This window comes from Littorina saxatilis, unplaced genomic scaffold (assembly GCF_037325665.1).
Source record: "Littorina saxatilis isolate snail1 unplaced genomic scaffold, US_GU_Lsax_2.0 scaffold_509, whole genome shotgun sequence".
NCBI lineage: Eukaryota > Metazoa > Mollusca > Gastropoda > Littorinimorpha > Littorinidae > Littorina > Littorina saxatilis.
The window spans coordinates 1,901-22,572 of NW_027126728.1; the positions used below are offsets into that span (position 1 = coordinate 1,901).

The 20,672-nt window shown below is 42.3% G+C and overlaps 2 protein-coding genes across 2 annotated transcripts; one reads left to right on the forward strand and one right to left on the reverse strand.

Annotated features, from left to right (window-relative positions):
- Nucleotides 1-4,242: 4,242 nt before the first annotated feature.
- On the reverse strand, nucleotides 4,243-6,543 carry LOC138955233 (uncharacterized). Its single transcript, XM_070326881.1, has 3 exons — nucleotides 5,986-6,543; nucleotides 5,304-5,519; nucleotides 4,243-4,540 (listed from the first exon to the last, which is right to left on the reverse strand). Exons 1-3 carry the CDS (start codon nucleotides 6,186-6,188, stop codon nucleotides 4,351-4,353), a joined length of 609 nt encoding a protein of 202 aa, XP_070182982.1. The 5' UTR covers nucleotides 6,189-6,543; the 3' UTR covers nucleotides 4,243-4,350.
- Nucleotides 6,544-12,885: 6,342 nt separating this feature from the next.
- On the forward strand, nucleotides 12,886-14,604 carry LOC138955231 (piggyBac transposable element-derived protein 2-like). The gene is made up of 3 exons (XM_070326879.1): nucleotides 12,886-13,392; nucleotides 13,565-13,863; nucleotides 14,427-14,604. The coding sequence occupies exons 1-3, from the start codon at nucleotides 12,886-12,888 to the stop codon at nucleotides 14,602-14,604; spliced, it is 984 nt and encodes a 327-aa protein (XP_070182980.1).
- Nucleotides 14,605-20,672: the final 6,068 nt, after the last annotated feature.

Here is a 20,672-nt window from a genome sequence, read left to right on the forward strand (position 1 = left end):
TAATTGACCCTATTCTGAGGTCTAAATCTTTCCTATTATCTTTCCGACTCATGCAATGTCACTTTTCTTTGAGATGTTTTGCTAGGAGTTGTGAGCTGAGAATACAGGCGTGTAAGTAGAACGCAAAAATCACACCTTGACTCGATCGGACAGACTGGTTCATGTAAGAGCACTTGACAGTCTCTGTCTCTTATCCCCGGTAGGATCATAAAATCGTGGAATCTGCTGATGTTCGTACTCCCCATCTACTTAGCTTCGTCCAAATAGGCCCACTTCAAACATCACACGCGGAAGACACGACTTGAGCTGGACACCACACGTGCGAACCACGCACCAAGACACCTCGCACCAGTCAGCATTGAAAACAATGTTTTCGCGAGAAATTGACATTAATAAAATCAATTTGAATTGTTAAAAAAAAGAGAAAAAATAAATTAAAGACGGACTCTTGAAGAAGTACCAACCGGTCATGTCTTTCATTCATCCATTTTCTTCTGACAGAAAAAAAATAACACAAGGAAAATGAACACATGTAAATAGGATTAAAAGCAAACGGCAAGTTGGGTGACAAATGTTACTGACCACCACGTGCGAATTTAAATTTGGGTGGTGTCCTAGGTCTCCGGCATAAACACTAATTCATAAAAAAAATAAAACTCTTTATTTCATACGGTAAAGAAATTACCTTTCTGGCAATATATCTTGTTTTAATATAACTGGCCGCATCACAAAGATCTACAGCTAAATGTGTGCATGTAGTTTTTTTATGACGAGTAATGTAGATCAAATCCTGTGGAAATTGGTCGAAAGTCAATATTACAATCAACTACATGTACTTGGCTCACCCATACAAGCTTCAGTCAATACTCATTTCCGCATTCAGAACTATTCTGTTCAAAGACGCTTGAGCGATTGAACATGTAAAACGCACTTGCACATGTTTAAATTTTGACTTTTTTCTTCAGACATTTTTTTTCTTTCCTCTGACATTTAATTTCTTAACCTCTCAAATTAGCGGAACCGAGAGCAATTCCCATGCCTGCTTTTTGCTACCTATTCTCTATGCACTGTCAATAATATGGTTTGAGGCGATTTAGTCGTTTGCTTACAAAAATAAGATATTTTTATTATCAGATCAGCTTTGCAAAGGAGATACTTACAAAAAAAGTCGGATGCGTGGCGACAACTGCTATTTACTGAAAAGGAAGGAGATGAGAGAGAGAGGGGGGGAAGGGGGGTGGTCCGGGGAGAAGTGGAGGGCAAAAAGGGACAGAGCCGATACGATTACGATGTTGAGGGGAGGGGGGACAGCAAATATTTGCATGCACGTGGTGGTCAGTAACAATCGTCACACGACTTGCCGTTTGCTTTTAATCCTATTCACATGTGTTCATCTTGTCCTTGTATTATTTTCTGTGGGTTTTTTTTCTGTCAGAAGAAAATCGCTTTTCATGCATGAAGACGTGACGGGCTGGATAAAACATGTCTGAGTGAAACGTTATTCCTTTCAGAGTCCGACTTCGATTTTGTCTTCTTCTTTTTTTAACAATTCAACTTGATTTTATTTACATGAATTTCTCGCGAAAACATTTTTTTCAATGCTGGCAATGTCTTAGTGCGTGGTACCACATGTGGTGTCCAGCTCAAGTTATTTGTCTTAGCTTTAAATTCCGCGTGTGATGTTTGAAGTGGGCCTATTTGGACGAAGCTAAGTAGATGGAGAGTACGAGGCAGAGACTGTCAAGTGCTCTTACAAGAACCAGTCGGTCCGATCGAGTCAAGGTGTGATTTTCGCGTGCTACTTAATTAGGCTACACGCTTGTATTCTCAGCTCACAACTCCTCGCCAAATGGTGGCAAAAACTCTCAAAGGAAAAGTGACATCGCATGAGTCGGGAAGATCGTGGGAAAGAATTGAGACCTCAGAATAGGGTCCTTTTAATTAGATACGATAAACCAAAGCACAAAGAATACTACAACACACCATTACGAGTATTTTTTGCACGTGGTCTGTTTCTCGTAAAGGCACACAATAAGGACGCCCCGGTGGCTTATAGCTACACGAAGCATCCGGTGAGCAACAAATAAAGTTTGGTCGCTAAAAACATGTCCGTACCGTCGTCAGCGAAGATTGCCTTATATGGACCACTGCCTAACATGGACCAATACATTTCTGGGTGGCCGAGTGGTAACGCACTTGCACTCGGAAGCGAGAGGTTGCGAGTTCGACCCTGGGTCAGGGCGTTAGCACTTTTCTCCCCCCTTTCCTAACCTAGGTGGTGGGTTCAAGTGCTAGTCTTTCGGATGAGACGAAAACCCGAGGTCCCTTTGTGTACACTACATTGGGGAGTGCACATTAAAGATCCCACGATTGACAAAAGGGTCTTTTCTGGCAAAATTGTACAGGCATAGATAAAAAAAATGTCCACCAAAATACCCGTGTGACTTGGAATAATAGGCCGTGAAAAGTAGGATATGCGCCGAAATGGCTGCGATCTGCTGGCCGATGTGAATGCGTGATGTATTGTGTAAAACAAATTCCATCTCACACGGCATAAATAAATCCCTGCGCCTTGAATATGTGCGCGATATAAATTGCATAAAAAAATCCCTGCGCTTAGAACTGTACCCACGGAATACGCGCGATATTAACACCTATTGTGTTTTCAGCGTAGCAATAGGGTCCGATATTTAGACGAGACAAGTATAATGCCGACGAGTCGAAGACGAGTCGCATTATACTTGTTCGAGTCTAAATATCGGACCCTATTGCTACGCTGAAAACACAATAGCGATTATATAGCTGTTATGACCTTGATTTGTTGTTCCAAACTTACAAAATGACAGTTTTTGCGTCGATGCGTTGATCTCAGGTTTTGATAGCAGACAAACTTCTTACGCGCATCATGTTCGCGCAGGCATGCACACCGCTACACGCTTTCTGACTTTGGAAGAAAAACTGACTCCAAGTGCATTCGATTTCACAACACAGTTGTTGAAACAGCTTTTTAAGTTGTCAGTGTATGCTGTTGTCGATAGAAACATCGCCGTGGTACAGATGGGTAAACCGGAACCATGCGTCTTTGTTATCGACAATATGCTTTTGGATATTGAGAAAAATGGCCGACTTCCGTAGCATTATGCTTTGATGATCGGAAGAGACCACAGCCCCCGAATTCCCCCACGTGTTCATCAGAATAGCTATATAAGCCTCATATTGATTGATTGATTCATTTCAGAAAACTAACGGCGCTGGAACGCTCAAAACAATTTCATTCGCTGTATTCAACCTCTATGGATAACTTGCACATGTCAAAACAGTTGCAACATAGGTACATAGTTGTATAAGGTTAAGTGATAGATTTTGATTACCCTGTGGTTACCATGTTAATGATCTAGTATTTGATTATTGGCATGTCATGTTGTTTTATGTTTTTATCGAATGTTATGCTTGAGTGAATCTTTCTTAAAGGTTTGTTTGTGTGTTCACATAACTTAGCTCAGCTTGATAAGATTAGACAACATTTTGGATGAAATCCTTGAATTGGCAAGTCTCTGATAGTCATCATCTCTCTGACACCCCCCCCCCCTCCCCCGACTTTCCCGACTTAAATCTTCCCGATATTGTTGAAATTTAAAATACATGACAGTATTACCCAATTAGGTCTCCCCTGCGTTTAGTACTCACTGACACTGAAAGCCGAGAACATGATTATGCTCGAATATGAATGAGAAAATACATCGACGCACCAAAAATGAAAAGAGCGGTTACCGAAAACACTACGTGTCAATAATCACGCGTACCAGTGGTACTGTTTTCATAAAATGTTCTTCCAGATCTGTACCAAAGCATACTTACAGAGTTAGTCAACCCATGATGGTGTTGATATCACCGTATAAATATGTCTATGTTTCTGTCATCGTCCGCCACTTCTCAGTCAGTCATTCAATATGTCTGTCTGTCTGTCTGTCTGTCTGTCTGTCTGTCTGTCTGTCTGCCTGTCTGTCTGTCTGTCTGTCTGCGCGTCCGTCCGTCTGTATGTGTCTCTCTCTTTCTCTCTCTTTTCCTGTCTGTCTGTATGTCTGTCTGTCTGTCTGTCTGTCTGACTGACTGTCTGTCTATCTGTCTGTCTGTAAGCCTGCCCGCCCGCCCGTCATTCCGTCCGTCTCTCTCTCTCTCTCTCTCTCTCTCTCTCTCTCTCTCTCTCTCTCTCTCTCTCGCTCACTATTATTTGAGAAACGATTCGGTCTGTGACTTCTTTAAATCGTATCTTGCTGACCGGACACAGTATGTCACTCTACAATGCCAGAATTCGTCTACTGCACTAATAAGACAAACCGGCACGGTGGCCTAGTGGTAAGGCGTCCGCCCTGTGATCGGGAGGTCGTGGGTCCCTATAACCCACGTACTGCCCATCTGCACTAGGAAACTGTTCTCTAATTCTTGCAACCGCACAAGCTGGTAAGGTGACCCTGATGTCTCTCCCAGCCATTTCCAGACCCACCGCACAAGCATGCGGTAAGCTACATACCGATACTGCCTGGAAAGAAAAACAAGCATACAGTATTAATGACAGTATCAATCAATCAATCAATATGAGGCTTATATCGCGCGTATTCCGTGGGTACAGTTCTAAGCGCAGGGATTTTTAAAAAAAAATTTTATGCAATTTATATCGCGCACATATTCAAGGCGCAGGGATTTATTTATGCCGTGTGAGATGGAATTTTTTGTACACAATACATCACGCATTCACATCGGCCAGCAGATCGCAGCCATTTCGGCGCATATCCTACTTTTCACGGCCTATTATTCCAAGTCACACGGGTATTTTGGTGGACATTTTTATCTATGCCGATACAATTTTGCCAGGAAAGACCCTTTTGTCAATCGTGGGATCTTTAACGTGCACACCCCAATGTAGTGTACACGAAGGGACCTCGGCGTTTCGTCTCATCCGAAAGACTAGCACCCACCACCTAGGTTAGGAAAGGGGGGAGAAAATTGCTAACGCCCTGACCCAGGGTCGAACTCGCAACCTCTCGCTTCCGAGCGCAAGTGCGTTACCACTCGGCCACCCAGTCCACAGTACACAAAGTGTACAATCAGGATACTTGAAAACATTCCCCATATTGCTTTGCTCAGAATTAGCACATGCGAATAAATGAATTGTCTTGAAATAAAAATGAATATCTGACAATTAATTTTCATTTTTTTATTTTATTGTTATTTGTTTTTGCACATCTATGACATAAACCTATTTATAGTATCATGATTACAATTCTAAAACAAAAATAACTTACTCATTAGCATCCTGTATAGCCCTCCCATACTGCTGGTTGTACCAGTGATAGCATGTCTCCAAGACATAGTGGTCCAAGCACACTGATCTGAAGCCAGGGTGGTCAGTGATGCAGCCCACCCCTGTGCTTACTGTCAGTGATTCCATTTCTGGAATTTCTTGACAACAGCGGCATTCTCGGATTGAGCCCATGCCTGCACAGTTTGCGCACTGACACCTGCACACACAAAATTTGATACAAGTTTAGTTCAAATTCTCTGCAGTCTACAAACTCACACAAAAAAATTGATCTACTAAGGCAGTAAAACAACTGAAATGGACAAATTCACAACCAATGGTAGTGACCATTATGTCTAGACAAAACCATAATAAATTGTTATTCCATTGGAACATTGGTATATTCATACGTGTACTGATTTGGCTAGTTTTAGTTTTGGGGACTGCTACTAGCAATGATTGAGTGGGCATACTGACTACTCAGTAGGATGATGTTTTGACTAAAATTATAATCAGGAATGCGCATCACTTTCTGGCATGCATGAATTGCATCAAGGGTAAAAGAAGACATCGCACAAACTTTACAAATTACTGACTGCAAAACAAGCTCTACCAGAATCGATTCTATAATAGGAATATATACGAGGAAGAGTCTCACAATCACTGAATCAGTGGTAGTTTCTTACCAGTTGGTGGACATCAAACGATCGAGAGACTCGCTAAAATCGTCTCTGTCGGGTGTTTCCTCAACCTCAGCATCGGACAGCTCAGGTTCAAACTGGTATGGTTGAAGATCGTGTTCATTCAAAACCTCAAAATCACTACTGTAGCACGATAGTTCCAGTGAAGAAACGCTGCTTGTTTCACTGTTTTCTTCATGGTCTGCCATGCCAATACAGCTGCTGACGTCACTGCGAGGGGAGATCAGCCATGGCTGCGTTTTAGATTCTTACTTCCCTTACCCTTAATTGCAGGTATGAAAACCCACTTTCATTGATCGATATCTATTAAACCAAAGGACTTTGCTTGCCAATATTTTGCATCTGGTACTATTTAGTAATGTTCTCTCAGCAGAATTTTTTTGACCGAGCAATGTGGTTGACCTTTAATACTTTGATTAGATACTGCTCCTTTTAGGTATGAAATGATAGCATGTGCATGTGTGTAGGTAAGCGAGCGCACGCTCGCGCGCGCGAGCATGTGTGTGTGTATATGTGTGCATGTGTGTGTGTGTGTGTGTGTGTGTGTGTGTGTGTGTGTGTGTGTGTGTGTGTGTGTGTGTGTGTGTGTGTGTGTGTGTAAGTGTGTGTGAGCTTGTGTGTGCGTGTGTGTGTATACGAGGGTGTGTGTGTGGATGTGTGTGTGTGTGTGTGTGTGTGTGTGTGTGTGTGTATGTGCGCAGTCTTTGCTTTCGTTTACAATTATTCTCTGTAGTATGTTCCAAGGACAGGTTGGAAGATTAGGCTCAGCCTAAAACCTTTATCCTTATGTAATAAAGTTCTGAGTTCTGAGCTCTCTCTCTCTCTCTCTCTCTCTCTCTCTCTCTCTCTCTCTCTCTCTCTCTCTCTCTCTCTCTCTCTCTCCTTTGCTGGGCCGTCAAGGTGCAACTCTCTTCCTTCGAATGTTAAAACTAGCAAATCTGTAAATATCTTTAAATCTTCCTTAAAAAAAACATCTAAACTGTTCTCTGTAAGTACACACCCACGGTGACATAATTATGTGAATCTTACAGTTCTGTCTAATGTATACTATATTAATATTACTATATAATTATATTCACGTCATATTACATATTAATAGCATATAGTATTCATATTGTTTTACTTCGTAAATTTATTAGACTGTGTGTTTCGTGTGGCCGTGGTGCTTATGCCTATTTACTGTACATTTACATGTTATGCCTATATGATTTCATTATATTATGTTGGTTATATGCGTGCGGATGTGTTAGTGTGAATGTAAAGGGCACGTTGTAAGATTAGGCCCTTGGCTTAAAATGTTTACCATTTATGTCAATAAAATGTTCTAAGTCTAAGTCTAAGTCTCTCTCACTCTCTCTCTCTCTCTCTCTCTCTCTCTCTCTCTCTCTCTCTCTCTCTCTCTCTCTCTCTCTCTCTCTCTCTCTCTCTCTCTCTTCCTCTCTGTACACACTTAGCAAGAGAATGTAGGCGAAGGTTACCCTAAGCTGTCACTATGTTACTAATTGAAATCAGTGCTTTTTCAAGAGGCAATTGTTAAAGCAAGGTTTGTCATGAAAGACTGATGTAAAGGGCTTTCAAGTACATGATGAGAGAGCAGCAGACACAACAATTGCAATTCACTGTAAAGGATCCTACTTCATTGGTCACACATCATTGGTCCGGTTGAGTTGACCACCGTCGTCAGCTGGAAATGTTTATTGTCGCCGTGTTCCTGTCAAACCAACCGAGCTACACCCGTTTGTTCTTTTACACAAGGATTGTTAATTTATATGAATACAAGGTACAACTTGGCAAACTAAAACAAGTTAACTGTATTATGTCCATATGACGAGAATGAGTTCTGAATATACATTAAAATACTTTAGCCCGGGACAAACATTACTCTAAATGCAGACGCCTTCCAACGCATATAGATAGGAAACTGTTCCGTACCATTTTGGTTGGAATTAAATTGTTCTATTGTGGATAGTCACTATTATTCAGTTGCTCTGGATCGCACGCGATGGTCGGTTGGGCAGTCAGATATGTTTGTCAGTGCCAGACCTATTAAGTTAGGGGATGGTTGGAATACAACATAGTGTAGATATGCGGTTCGGAGGTCTATTCTACACGTCATAAAAAAGTAGGCACATGGGTTTTAGTTTTTTTTTAATTATAACTAGTTTACGTCATTGAAACGACCAAATGGCTTGGAAGATTTTCTTATCTTTTCATCGTACCAAATCAACTTTGGGGAGGGGGTTGGGGTGCACATAAAAAATATTCTTACTCACACAAAAAAACTTAAAAAAATCAGAATTCGTTGCCCACTAGATGCTTTGTGTAGCAATAAGCCGTTGTTAACCCGTGATTTGTAAAAATGTAAAAAAAATAATTACAAATCACGGAGCGCGCCCCGCCAGTTGTAAAAACATTTTTACAAATCGCGGGGCGCGCCTCGCTATTTGTAAAAATGTTTTTACAAATCACGTTTTTGCGCCCGATATTTTCTTGTCATCCTCAAAGTCAAGGGACAAAAACGAAACCCCTTGACTTTAGGGGTATTGCGACTCTGTTAATTTTAAGATTGGTTTTTTTCTTCATTACTAGGATGTCCCATCATTGGGAAATTCCGGTCGCTTCCTCCCAGTGGAAAGCTAGCAGTGACAGAGTCGCACTACCCCAAAGTCAAGGGATCTATTAGTCCCGTTTCGCCGTTATCCCAATTCGCCCCCATCGCATTTTGGCGACATTTCTCAGGCCAAGTGTCATTTTACCACCATGTCATGTACCATTAGCTCCACATCCCATTTTGGCGCAATCCCGGATCGCCGTTATCCCATTTCGCCCCAATCCCAGTAGCTTAACATCCCAAGTCAAGGGATCTATTAGATTTCTAGATTGTCTCATCGCTGGAAGATTCGGGTCGCTTCTTCCCAATAAAAAGCTAGCAGCAACAGAGTCGCGCTACCCTTAAGTCAAGGGATCTATTGGATTTTTTTTGATTTTTTTTTCATTACTAGATTGCCCGAACGCTGCGAAAGTCGGGTCGCTTCCACCCAATGGAAAGCTAGCAGCAACAGAGTCGCACTATCCCCAAGTCAAGGGATATATTAGATTATTTTTTTTCATTACTAGATTGTTCCATTGCTGGGAAATTCGGGTCGCTTCCTCCCAATGGAAAGCTAGCAGCAACTACAGAGTCGCGCTACCCCGAAAGTCAAGGGATCTATAAGATTTTTTTTCAGATTTGTTTTTCATTTATAGATTGTCCCATCGCTGGGAAATTAGGGTCACTTCCTCCCAGTGGAAAGCTAGCAGCAACCTAGTCGTGCTACCCCAAAGTCAAGGGATCTATTATATATATTTTTGTGTATGTATTTCTTGTCCCATCGCTTGCTAGCTTTCCACTGGGAGGAAGCGATCCGAATTTCTCAGCGATGGGACAAGAAAGACATGAAAAAAGAATTACATTTTTTGTTTAAATTTTTACAAATCACGGGTTAACAGGCGTCCTTATTGCGTGCCTTACGAGAAACAGATCGCGTGCAAAAAAACCACGTAATGCTGTGTAGTATTCTTTGTGCTTTGGTTTATCGTCTCTAATTGACCCTATTCTGAGGTCTAAATCTTTCCTATTATCTTTCCGACTCATGCAATGTCACTTTTCTTTGAGATGTTTTGCGAGGAGTTGTGAGCTGAGAATACAGGCGTGTAAGTAGAACGCAAAAATCACACCTTGACTCGATCGGACAGACTGGTTCATGTAAGAGCACTTGACAGTCTCTGTCTCTTATCCCCGGTAGGATAATAAAATCGTGGAATCTGCTGATGTTCGTACTCCCCATCTACTTAGCTTCGTCCAAATAGGCCCACTTCAAACATCACACGCGGAAGACACGACTTGAGCTGGACACCACAGTCATGTTCGAACCACGCACCAAGACACCACGCACCAGTCAGCATTGAAAACAATGTTTTCGCGAGAAATTGACATAAATAAAATCAATCTAAATTGTTAAAAATAAGAGAAAAAAGAAATCAAAGACGGACTCTTGAAGAAGTAACGTTTCACTCAGATATATTTTATCCAGCCGGTCATGTCTTTCATTCATCCCTTTTCTTCTGACAGAAATAAAATAACACAAGAGAAATGAACTTATATGTAAGTAGGATTAAAAGCAAACGGCAAGTTGTGTGAAAAATGTTACTGACCACCACGTGCATGCACATATTTGCTGCCCCCCCCCCCCCCCTCAACATCGTAATCGTATCGGCTCTGTATCCCTTTGCCCTCGACCTCTTCCCGAACACCTCCCCCCCCCCCCCCCTTCCTTTCTTTTTAGTAAATCCCCCCTCAGTCGGAGCGGCAGTTGTCACCACGCATTCGACTTCTTTTTGTTTTGTTTTAATAGTATCTCCTTTACAAGCTGATCTGATAATAAAATATCTTATTTTTGTAAGCCCTTAGAAAAAATCTCCCTAGAAAGAAATGGGTTAAAGCATGATGCTATTAAAATATTGACGGGTGAATGCCGGCTACACAAACACACGTACCAAAGTACTCATCCTCCCCGAAGACGGAATGTGACCCCCAATGTGGTGGGAACTTAAAAGCGGTCACATACGCGTTTTTCTCCTAGGTACGGGGAGAACGCAGAAAAAGAAAAAGTAGAAGAATGGCCTTTCCGAGCATAATTATATAGCCAGTTAAACAATTTCATTATTTGTAGTTTCAGAGATATGGAGCTTCAAAGTACTGATCCTTATTTTCTGGGAGCATATTTCAGAAGCAGTTATAAATTACATCCAGTGATGCAGTCCACCTGACCTGATCGTGACCTATACTGCTGGCGCTGGTGGTCGGTCACATTACCTTTTCGGTCCACGGCGGGTTATGCAACACAAAGGTGCAGACAGGCCTCTTTTTCACCTAACCAAGGTTACGAATGTTAGTGACCTGATCGTGACCTACGCTGCCGGCGCCGTGTCTCGGTCACATCAATCAATCAATCAATATGAGGCCTATATTGGGGCGGGGATATAGCTCAGTTGGTAGCGCGCTGGATTTGTATTCAGTTGGCCGCTGTTAGCGTGAGTTCGATCCCAGGTTCGGCGGAAATTTATTTCAGAGTCAACTTTGTGTGCAGACTCTCTTCGGTGTCCAACCCCCCCCCCCCCCCCCCCCGTGTACACTACATTGGGTGTGCACGTTAAAGATCCCACGATTGACAAAAGGGTCTTTCCTGGCAAAATTGGTTAATAATTGTCTACCTATACCCGTGTGACTTGGAATAATAGGCCGTGAAAGGTAAATATGCGCCGAAATGGCTGCAATTACTGGCCGTATAAAATTTCATCTCACACGGCATTACTGCAGAGCGCCTAGAACTGTACCCACGGAATATGCGCGATATAAGCGTCATTGATTGATTGATTGATTGATATTGCTATTTCATATGTTACGTGGATTTCCATTGGTCAATTGGGCAAAACTGAGCTCAGTGCAAAAGTGATATCGACGACATTTCCTTTATTGCTTCCCCACTTCAAAAGCAAAAACACCTAAATTTAAAAACAAACAAATATACTGTATACACAAAGAAAAAAGCCAAGCACCCCCCTTCAATTTCGCAATGACTGATTTTTAAAGTTCTGATATGGAAACAGTAAGTTCAGGAGCTCGGTTTGACAAATGTTATCGACAAGAGCAACTCTTTGGAAATAACATCACACAAGAAAACTCCAGTTTTGATTGGTTTTAATCGTGATTTGGTACCTTGCCAAAAAGTGACGTTTTAACCCTAAAACAGTACCCCTGATAAGTATGGAGCTGCAAGCTGAAAAAGACAGGTTTAGGTAAATGTGTCATGAAAAAAATGTAATTGAGAGTGCTCAGATGGCATACGCGATTCAAAAGTTCAATATCGAGTGAAACCCCCGCGTGCCCGGATGACGGCGTCAACCCTGCGTCTCATCCCTCCAGTCAAACGTCGGATCTGTTCACGGGTCACTTGCAACCACTCACGATGCAAAGCTGCCTCCAATTCACGTAATGTCTGCACAGGAGGCTGCAGAGCTTGTATACGACGCCCCAGGATGTCCCAAACATGCTCCAGCGGATTAATTTAAGCCTGGCGTCCTTTAAAAAGGACGCTTACATTTTCCCCACCTGATTTACAACACAGACTCTGAGAAAGGTCTAAGTCACTGACTGGTGTTAGGGAGGTAACAACGTTTCAGAAGCTGAGTTGGAGAAAGTTAACTCTCTTGGCAGTAAAGTGTCATGGTGGACAGCATTCAAAATCCACATGCTGAGCAGATCAAGATGAGTTCCAAAAGAAGGTAAGGCTATATTTGTGTAATTATCAACATTTTTAATATCATTACTGAAGGTAATTTGAAGACAAAGGCATAATCTAGAAACATATTTTTCTTTTTGTGAATATAGTCCATAGTTTGTGTTATAGGCAGTTTCGATCTGGTGTCCTTTAAAAAGGACGCTAGGGCTAAATGGCCAGAGGTTTTTTCATGTACGGGTTGGGTTTGTTTCAGATTCACTGTGAACGAGGTAATAGATATGCTTGAAGATGATGACTTATTTCAAAGAGCTGACATCTTTCTCGACCCTCCTGAAGTTGATGAGTGGACTGATGAAGATAGTGGTGAAGAAGATGGGGAGTGTGCTGTCCACAACTTGTCCGGACGACAACTGACTGCCAGTGCCACAGCTACTATTGTGGGACTCAGTGGCAGAACTACATTGGGAGAGGAGAACAGTGGTGGTGATGGATATGGCCAAAATCAGGCCATTGATTACCATGCTCAATGAGAGATGCCTCATGTACTTCAAAAAAATCATGAAGCAACAACATTTGAGTATCGACGAGAGCATGATCCCATACTATGGGGGACAACGGTGCAAAGCAATTCATTAGAGGGAAGCCTATACGCTTCGGATACAAGACGTGGGTGCTGGCCACACCCCTTGGGTACTGTGTCCAGTTTGAACCCTACCAAGGAGCAAATGGCAGGCAAGCTAATGCAGATGAGTATCCAGGCATTGGAATGGGTGGAGCCGTGGTGGTTGACCTCATCTCTGAGCTGGAGGAAGAGGAGCCGGAAGATTGTTACCATCTGACCTTTGATAACCTGTTTACAAGTCTGAAGCTTATTGACGTCCTCACGAGCAAGAAGATTGGATGTACAGGAACGGTTCGTGCCAACAGGACCGAGCAGTGCCCACTGAAGTCAATCAATGAAATGAAGAATACCAAGAGAGGCACTTTCGACTTTCAACAGACCGAAAACACAGGAGTGATAGTGGTTCGATGGAACGACAACAACATCGTCAACGCTGTCTCCAATGCAGCAGGAGTCAACCCTCTGCAGTCAGCCTCCCGGTGCTCCAAGGCAGAGAAAAAAACGAGTCAAGATCTCGCAGCCCTTCCTGATCAAACACTATAACAAGACAATGGGCGGGTGCGACAGAATGGACCAGAACATTGCCAAATACCGAGTCTCCATACGATCCAAGAAATGGTGGTGGGCCATTTTCAGCTTCTGTCTTGACCTGTGTGTGCAGCAAACATGGCACATGTACAGGGCAACACCTGCCTCAGAGTACATTCCCATGGATCTTGTGGCAGTTCAGCGTGCCATCGCGGACATCTACCCCAAGAGGTCACACGCTGCTGCCCGCCTGGAGCTCCCTAACCATCCTGTCGGACGTGTGGCAAAGCTGGACAGAAGAATTCCACCAGCAATCAGATGTGATGGGTTGGATCACCTGGTGGAGCACATCTCCAAGCAGAGAAGATGCGCACAATGTGGCAACAAGGTCAAACAAATCTGCCTGAAGTGCAATGTCCCTCTGCACCGAAAGTACTGTTTTGTGGCATTTCATACTCCTGTGTAATCGGTAACTGACCACTTGACCACTCACAATGAAAGTGAAAAGCTCTGACGTGCTGTACAAAAATCGTTGAAAGCAATTTTGTTTGCACAGATTATTCACATTGGCAGGGTAACAGGAGAGTGACTTGCACCATGTTCAGAGGTTGTTTTTTGTTTGTTTGTTTATTTTTTTAAAATAATGGACAGTTAATCCGTTACTTTGTATTGTTTATAAACCGAAAGTTAAAAATTTTTTTGAAAACAAGTGTTTGTGTTAATAAATTTCATTGAAAACTTTTAGAAACTTGTTCCTTTCACTATTGTATATGTTTGATAAACCTCTACCCTCTCGATCCTAGCGTCCTTTTTAAAGGACGCTTGAAAAAAATGCTGTAGACACAAGAAAAAGTAAAAAAATCAGAAAAGAAATACATATTGTGTCTTAGAATTTTATTTGCTATTAAAAAACGCAAAAAAAAACAAAAAAAAAAATCTCGGCAAAAAGGGGTTAAGATCTGGACTCATTGCCGGCCATGGGAGTGTTGTTACAGCGTTGTTCTGGAGGTAGTCCACTACTGCCCTGGATCGATGAGGCCTGGCGTTATCATCCATGTACACGGGTCTTGTGGCAAGTGGGTGGTTGTCAAAATGAGTAACGACAACAGGTTCCAGGACATGTCGCATATACTGATCACCCGTGAGGTTGCCACGTACGGTGACAAGGTCTAGCTTGCAGTCATGGGAAATGCAACCCCAAACCATGACTGACCCGCCACCGAATGGAACAGTTTGTCTGATGTTCCTGGGTGTATAGGCCGTGTTCCTGTGCCTCCATACCCTCAGTCGGCCGTCAGTGACATGGAGAAGGAATCTGCTTTCGTCCGACCAGTGGATCCTCCTCCACGTTCTCAGGTTCCATCTTTGCCGTGCCAGACACCATGCCAAGCGTCTTCTCTTGTGGTCATCTGTCAGTCGGGGACGCTTAATGACTCTTCGGGCTGCCATTCCTGCAGCTTTCAAGCGGTTTCGTACGGTCCTGGTTGACAGATGTCGATTTGGAAGCCATGCTCGTTTCAGGACGGTACTCGTTGAAAATGGCTCACGCCGAATTATTCGGAGAAAAGCTCGGTCTTCACGTTCTGACGTCACACGGGGTCGCCCTGACTGTGGACGGTCCTTCACAGCACCAGTCTGACGATGTTTGCGTACCAAACGGCTGATGACTGTGTAGTGGTAGCCAAGTTGACGACCAATCGCTTTGAAGGATGCTCCTGTAGCATGCATTCCTATAATCTGCCATCGGATCGCCTCTGATAATCGTCTTCTCGCCATGTTCACAGAGAATGTTTGCAAATTGTCGTCGCCCAGTGTTAAATACAGAAATTTGCAGCGTGAGCATACTGCCTTTTTTAACATTCATGGGTTGCATGCTGCACGTGCTTCTCACAGGCAGTGGCGACACAATCTTGACGCGTGAACTTCCCAACCTTATTATGGAAACCCATGTATGTCATTACGAAGAAAAAAAATGGTAAAACAAATTTGACTCAATTATTATCACAAATTCATTCGGGGGGTGCTTGGCTTTTTTCTTTGTGTATATGAAAATGTAATGATCCCAGAATTTAGTTGATCAAGTGACTAAAGACTTTTTGAAAGAAAAGCTATTTTGAAATACTGAAAAGTCAATCAATCAATCAATCAAAGTACAAGAAAAGAGAGAACAAAAAGAAATAATAATCAGAGGGAGGGATATGGAACAGCCAAAACTGAGACAAATACTTTTGTAATTTCTTTAATCAATCAATCAATCAATGACGCTTATATCGCGCATATTCCGTGGGTACAGTTCTAGGCGCTCTGCAGTGATGCCGTGTGAGATGAAATTTTATACGGCCAGTAATTGCAGCCATTTCGGCGCATATTTACCTTTCACGGCCTATTATTCCAAGTCACACGGGTATAGGTAGACAATTATTAACTGTGCCTAAGCAATTTTGCCAGGAAAGATCCTTTTGTCAATCGTGGGATCTTTAACGTGCACACCCAATGTAGTGTACACGGGGGGAGGGTTCGGACACCGAAGAGAGTCTGCACACAAAGTTGACTCTGAAATAAATTTCCGCCGAACCTGGGATCGAACTCACGCTGACAGCGGCCAACTGAATACAAATCCAGCGCGCTACCAACTGAGCTATATCCCCGCCCTAGGCAAGTAAATACAAAATGTCCAAAGAATTAGCAATATATCTAACATTGACAGACTGTGTGATGATATCTTCGACCTCCGGTCTCGATTTTGATATCACTGTCAAAACAGACCATAGCAGAAGATATCATCACACAGTCCGTCAATATTGGGTAATATAGCTATTCTGATGGACACGTGGGGGGATTCGGGGGCTGTGATTGGATGGTCTCACACATCCCTTTTCCGATCATCAAAGCATAACGCTACGAAAGTTGGCCATTTTTGCCGATATCCAAACGATATCGGCAATAACAAAGACGCATGGTTCCGGTTTCTTCCACGTGTATAAAGTACACGCATACCTCGTCAGGCTTGTGTCTGTGGCTAGTCGACAGACGATGCAATTTGCTTTGTGTGTGTTTTTGTTGTTGCTTACTGTACATGACATACATTACGTGTAAAATCCAGTTCTTTAACTGGCAGCAAACCTTGCAAATTTCCAGAAGCTGCAATCTGAAGCGACCTATCTCTGATTTTTGCAGACGATCTCTACAATCACCAATGTTTAACACAAAATCAGCAAACTCTCCTGTCACATAGAACGTCCATTGTGTAGTGCAATGTTGAAATGAAGTTACCGGTCTGAAACATTTCGTCGTTTCTTCTTAGACAATCCTTGTTCTCTTATCATCTACAGATTTACCGCAGTCTTCACCACGCGAATTCCCAACAGAAGTCAGACTTTCGAACATACAATCTACGTAGGCAAGCATGATACGTCATAACGTCATATGATTCCTAAGATATTGACGTAATGCTAAGCATCCGGTTATCTTGAGTTTTCTCCGTAATACATGTCCGTGGGTTTTTCAATGTTCGGTTATTTCCGTGGCTTCATGCAGAAAGGGAACCGTCGTCTGCAATCAACGACATGGACCATTCTGGTCCTTGTTGCTGACAAAAACATGATTTTAACACAGAATTTAATGTCAGAATAGCTATATAAACGCTATTGTGTTTTCATCGTAGCAATAGGGTCCGATATTTAGACTCGAACAAGTATAATGCGACTCGTCTTCGACTCGTCGGCATTATACTTGTCTCGTCTAAATATCGGGCCCTATTGCTACGCTGAAAACACAATAGCTGTTAATATCGCGCGTATTCCGTGGGTACAGTTCTAAGCGCAGGGATTTTTTTTATATTTAAAAAAAAATTGTTTATGTAATTTATATCGCGCACATATTCAAGGCGCAGGGATTTATTTATGCCGTGTGAGATGGAATTTTTTGTACACAATACATCACGCATTCACATCGGCTAGCAGATCGCAGCCATTTCGGCGCATATCCTACTTTTCACGGCCTATTATTCCAAGTCACACGGGTATTTTGGTGGACATTTTTATCTATGCCTATACAATTTTGCCAGGAAAGACCCTTTTGTCAATCGTGGGATCTTTAACGTGCACACCCCAATGTAGTGTACACGAAGGGAACTCGGTTTTTCGTCTCACCCGAAAGACTAGCACTTGAACCCACCACCTAGGTTAGGAAAGGGGGGAGAAAATTGTTAACGCCCTGACCCAGGGTCGAACTCGCAACCTCTCGCTTCCGAGCGCAAGTGCGTTACCACTCGGCCACCCAGTCCTTGACTTCGGTCCACAGTGGGTTATGCAACACACTGGCGCAGGCAGGTCTCTTTTTAACCTGACCAAAGCTGCGAATGTTAGTCAAATCAAATTTATTGTTTTTTGGGGTCCCGCCAACCACTTTGGGTCACATCATGACCAAAATCACACGAATGTTGGTGACCTGATCGTGACCAAATGAGTAATAAATATAGAATGTGTAAAAATCCCACACAACTACCTAAGGTCGGACCCAAACTACTACAAAGTCACACACAAACACCAATAGTTAGGACACAACTACCTAAGGTCGGACCCAAACTACTACAAAGTCACACACAAACACCAATAGTTAGGACACAACTACCTAAAGTCAGACCCAAACTACTACAAAGTCACACACAAACACCAATAGTTAGGACACACCTACCTAAGGTCGGTCCCATACTACTACAAAGTCACACACAAACACCAATAGTTAGGACACTGGGCAAGAGTTCACACACAAATACCTATCAGGTCGCACCCAAACTACTAACAATTATACAAGGGCAGGTAAGACATACTATATCCTGAGTTATCTCTCTTGGAAATTATAATGAATTTATTAAAGAGACTATAAACCCCAGCTCTAATTATAGGATCTTAGGGGACTTTTTCTAACTCTAAGCTCTCAAATAACTATCATACATACTAAACAATGTAAGATGGTAGAGCACGTGGCCAAATTAATTTGCGGCGACCAGGGTTCGAACATGCAACCGTATGAATACAAGTCCAAGGCGCTACCACTGCGCCAAGAAGGTCGCCGTACACTGCTTAGTCCATTATGACCGTATTTAAACTGCCACAACTTCTTTATTTTGCATAGGAACAATATTGTTCTTATATCAAATTAGGTATTTGGTTGTAGACCATGGCGCTTTGAGGTAATTGCTTTGGTATGATATGATAAAGCGCGGCCGGTATAAATAGCCAAATTTCATTTTCATTCAAACAGATACACAAAGAGATGGAGAGAGATACAGAGAGGGAAATGAACAATTTGGAGCGCCCACTCGAATCTGAGCGTATTTGGGGCGGCTGGTCACAATTTATTGACACCAGGGACCCGTTTTCTGTTATGGAGCAACCAATATTGCCTCCCCAATCCGGGATTCGAACCAGCGCAATGCGCTAACAGACTTCGCTTCTTGTCCCCACTAAGGGAAAGAAAGAGAGATAATAATACAACTTCTGTTTCGACTCAGGCCACATTTCGGGGCTTTACTCCGGGTTCTCCAGTCTGCTCCCCCCTCAAAAATATTCTCAAAAAAATTAATGTTTACTAGGTTGGGTCTGGTGCACTCCAAAGTTGCGAGTTTGCCTTTGCTGAGAGGGCTGCCCAAAATACTGAACTAATTTTCAGTCCCTTTTAAGTATAATTCTCTTTAAATATTGTAATTATTGTATTTAAATTGCATAGATGTAATCTACATACTCTTCTGAATAATTTGATATAAGAACAATCTTGTTCCGATGAAAAATAAAAAAGTTGTGGCAGTTTAAAAACGGTCATTATGGACTAAGCAGTGTACTTGAATAAATTCATTATAATTTCCAAGAGAGATAACTCATGATATAGTATGTCTTGCTACTGACAGTAAGAAAACACGAGTTACCTGCCCTTGTATAATTGTTAGTAGTTTGGGTGGGAACCGTTGGCATTTGGGTGTGAACTCTTGCCCAATGTACTAACTATTGGTGTTTGTGTGTGACTTTGTAGAAGTTTGGGTCCGACCTTAGGTAGTTGTGTGCGACTTTTACACACAAATTCTGCACACAAATGCCAAGGTACCCTTATAACCACCTCTGTGTGTGTGTGTCTGTGCGCGCGTGTGTGTAGAGCGATTCAGAGTAAACTCCTGGACCGATCTTTATGAAATTTTACATGAGAGTTCCTGGGTATGATATCCCCAGACGTTTTTTTTCATTTTTTCGATAAATGTTTTTTATGACGTCATATCCGGATTTTTGTAAAAGTTGAGGCGGCACTGTCACACCTTCATTTTTCAATCAAATTGATTGACATTTGGCCAAGCAATCTTCGACGAAGGCCGGACTTCGGTATTGCATTTCAGCATGGAGGCCTAACAATTAATTGATGACTTTGGTCATTAAAAATCTGAAAATTGTAAATAATTTTTTATTTTTTATAAAACGATCCAAAATTACTTTTATTTTATTCTTCATCATGTTCTGATTCCAAAAACATATAAATATGTTATATTTGGATTAAAAACAAGCTCTGAAAATTAAAAATATAAAAATTATGATTAAACATAAATTTCCGAAATCGTTTTAAAAACAATTTCATCTTATTCCTTGTGGGTTCCTGATTCCAAAACCATATAGATATGATATGTTTGAATTAAAAACACGCTCAGAAAGTTAAAACGAAGAGAGGTACAGTAAAGCGTGCTATGCAGCACAGCGCAACCGCTACCGCGCTAAACAGGCTCGTCACTTTCACTGCCTTTTGCACTAGCGGCGGACTACAGTCATTGTGAAAAAAAATGCAGTGCGTTCAATTTCATTCTGTGAGTTCCACAGCTTGACTAAATGTACTAATTTCGCCTTACGCGACTTGTTTAATCCTACTGTTTTATCCCAATGTCTCTTATCCTTGAATGTGCAACATCTTCCTTCCATTGTTCTAATCCTTCCATCCAACCCCCACCCCTGTCCCAAAGTTCCCGATACCTCCATCTTTTTATATTTAAAGTACCCTCCCCATAAATCGGCATCATCGCCTCCCCCACACAACGCAAGCGCATATTCATGGTTTTAAAGAGAAGGCATTTGTGCATCCCACGAGGCTAATGGTAGCTTTGTGGACATCCGCGCTTTCTAGCAGGATACCGCATCTCTCGAGCAAGTCACAGGATAATAAAGGTGGTATCGTTGGCATTAAACTCGCGGGAAGACGTCTATTTC

Excerpts from the sequence above, each read along its gene's own strand:
- LOC138955233 (XM_070326881.1), bottom strand. The coding sequence starts at position 6,188 with ATGGCAGACCATGAAGAAAACAGTGAAACAAGCAGCGTTTCTTCACTG. Across the intron at positions 5,520-5,985 it reads CGTTTGATGTCCACCAACTG|GTGTCAGTGCGCAAACTGTG; the intron begins GTAAGAAACTAC and ends TTGTGTGTGCAG. Across the intron at positions 4,541-5,303 it reads GCTATACAGGATGCTAATGA|GCAGTATCGGTATGTAGCTT; the intron begins GTAAGTTATTTT and ends TTTTCTTTCCAG.
- LOC138955231 (XM_070326879.1), top strand. The coding sequence starts at position 12,886 with ATGGGGGACAACGGTGCAAAGCAATTCATTAGAGGGAAGCCTATACGC. Across the intron at positions 13,393-13,564 it reads CAGCCTCCCGGTGCTCCAAG|CAAACATGGCACATGTACAG; the intron begins GCAGAGAAAAAA and ends CTGTGTGTGCAG. Across the intron at positions 13,864-14,426 it reads AATGTCCCTCTGCACCGAAA|CGTTGTTCTGGAGGTAGTCC; the intron begins GTACTGTTTTGT and ends GTGTTGTTACAG.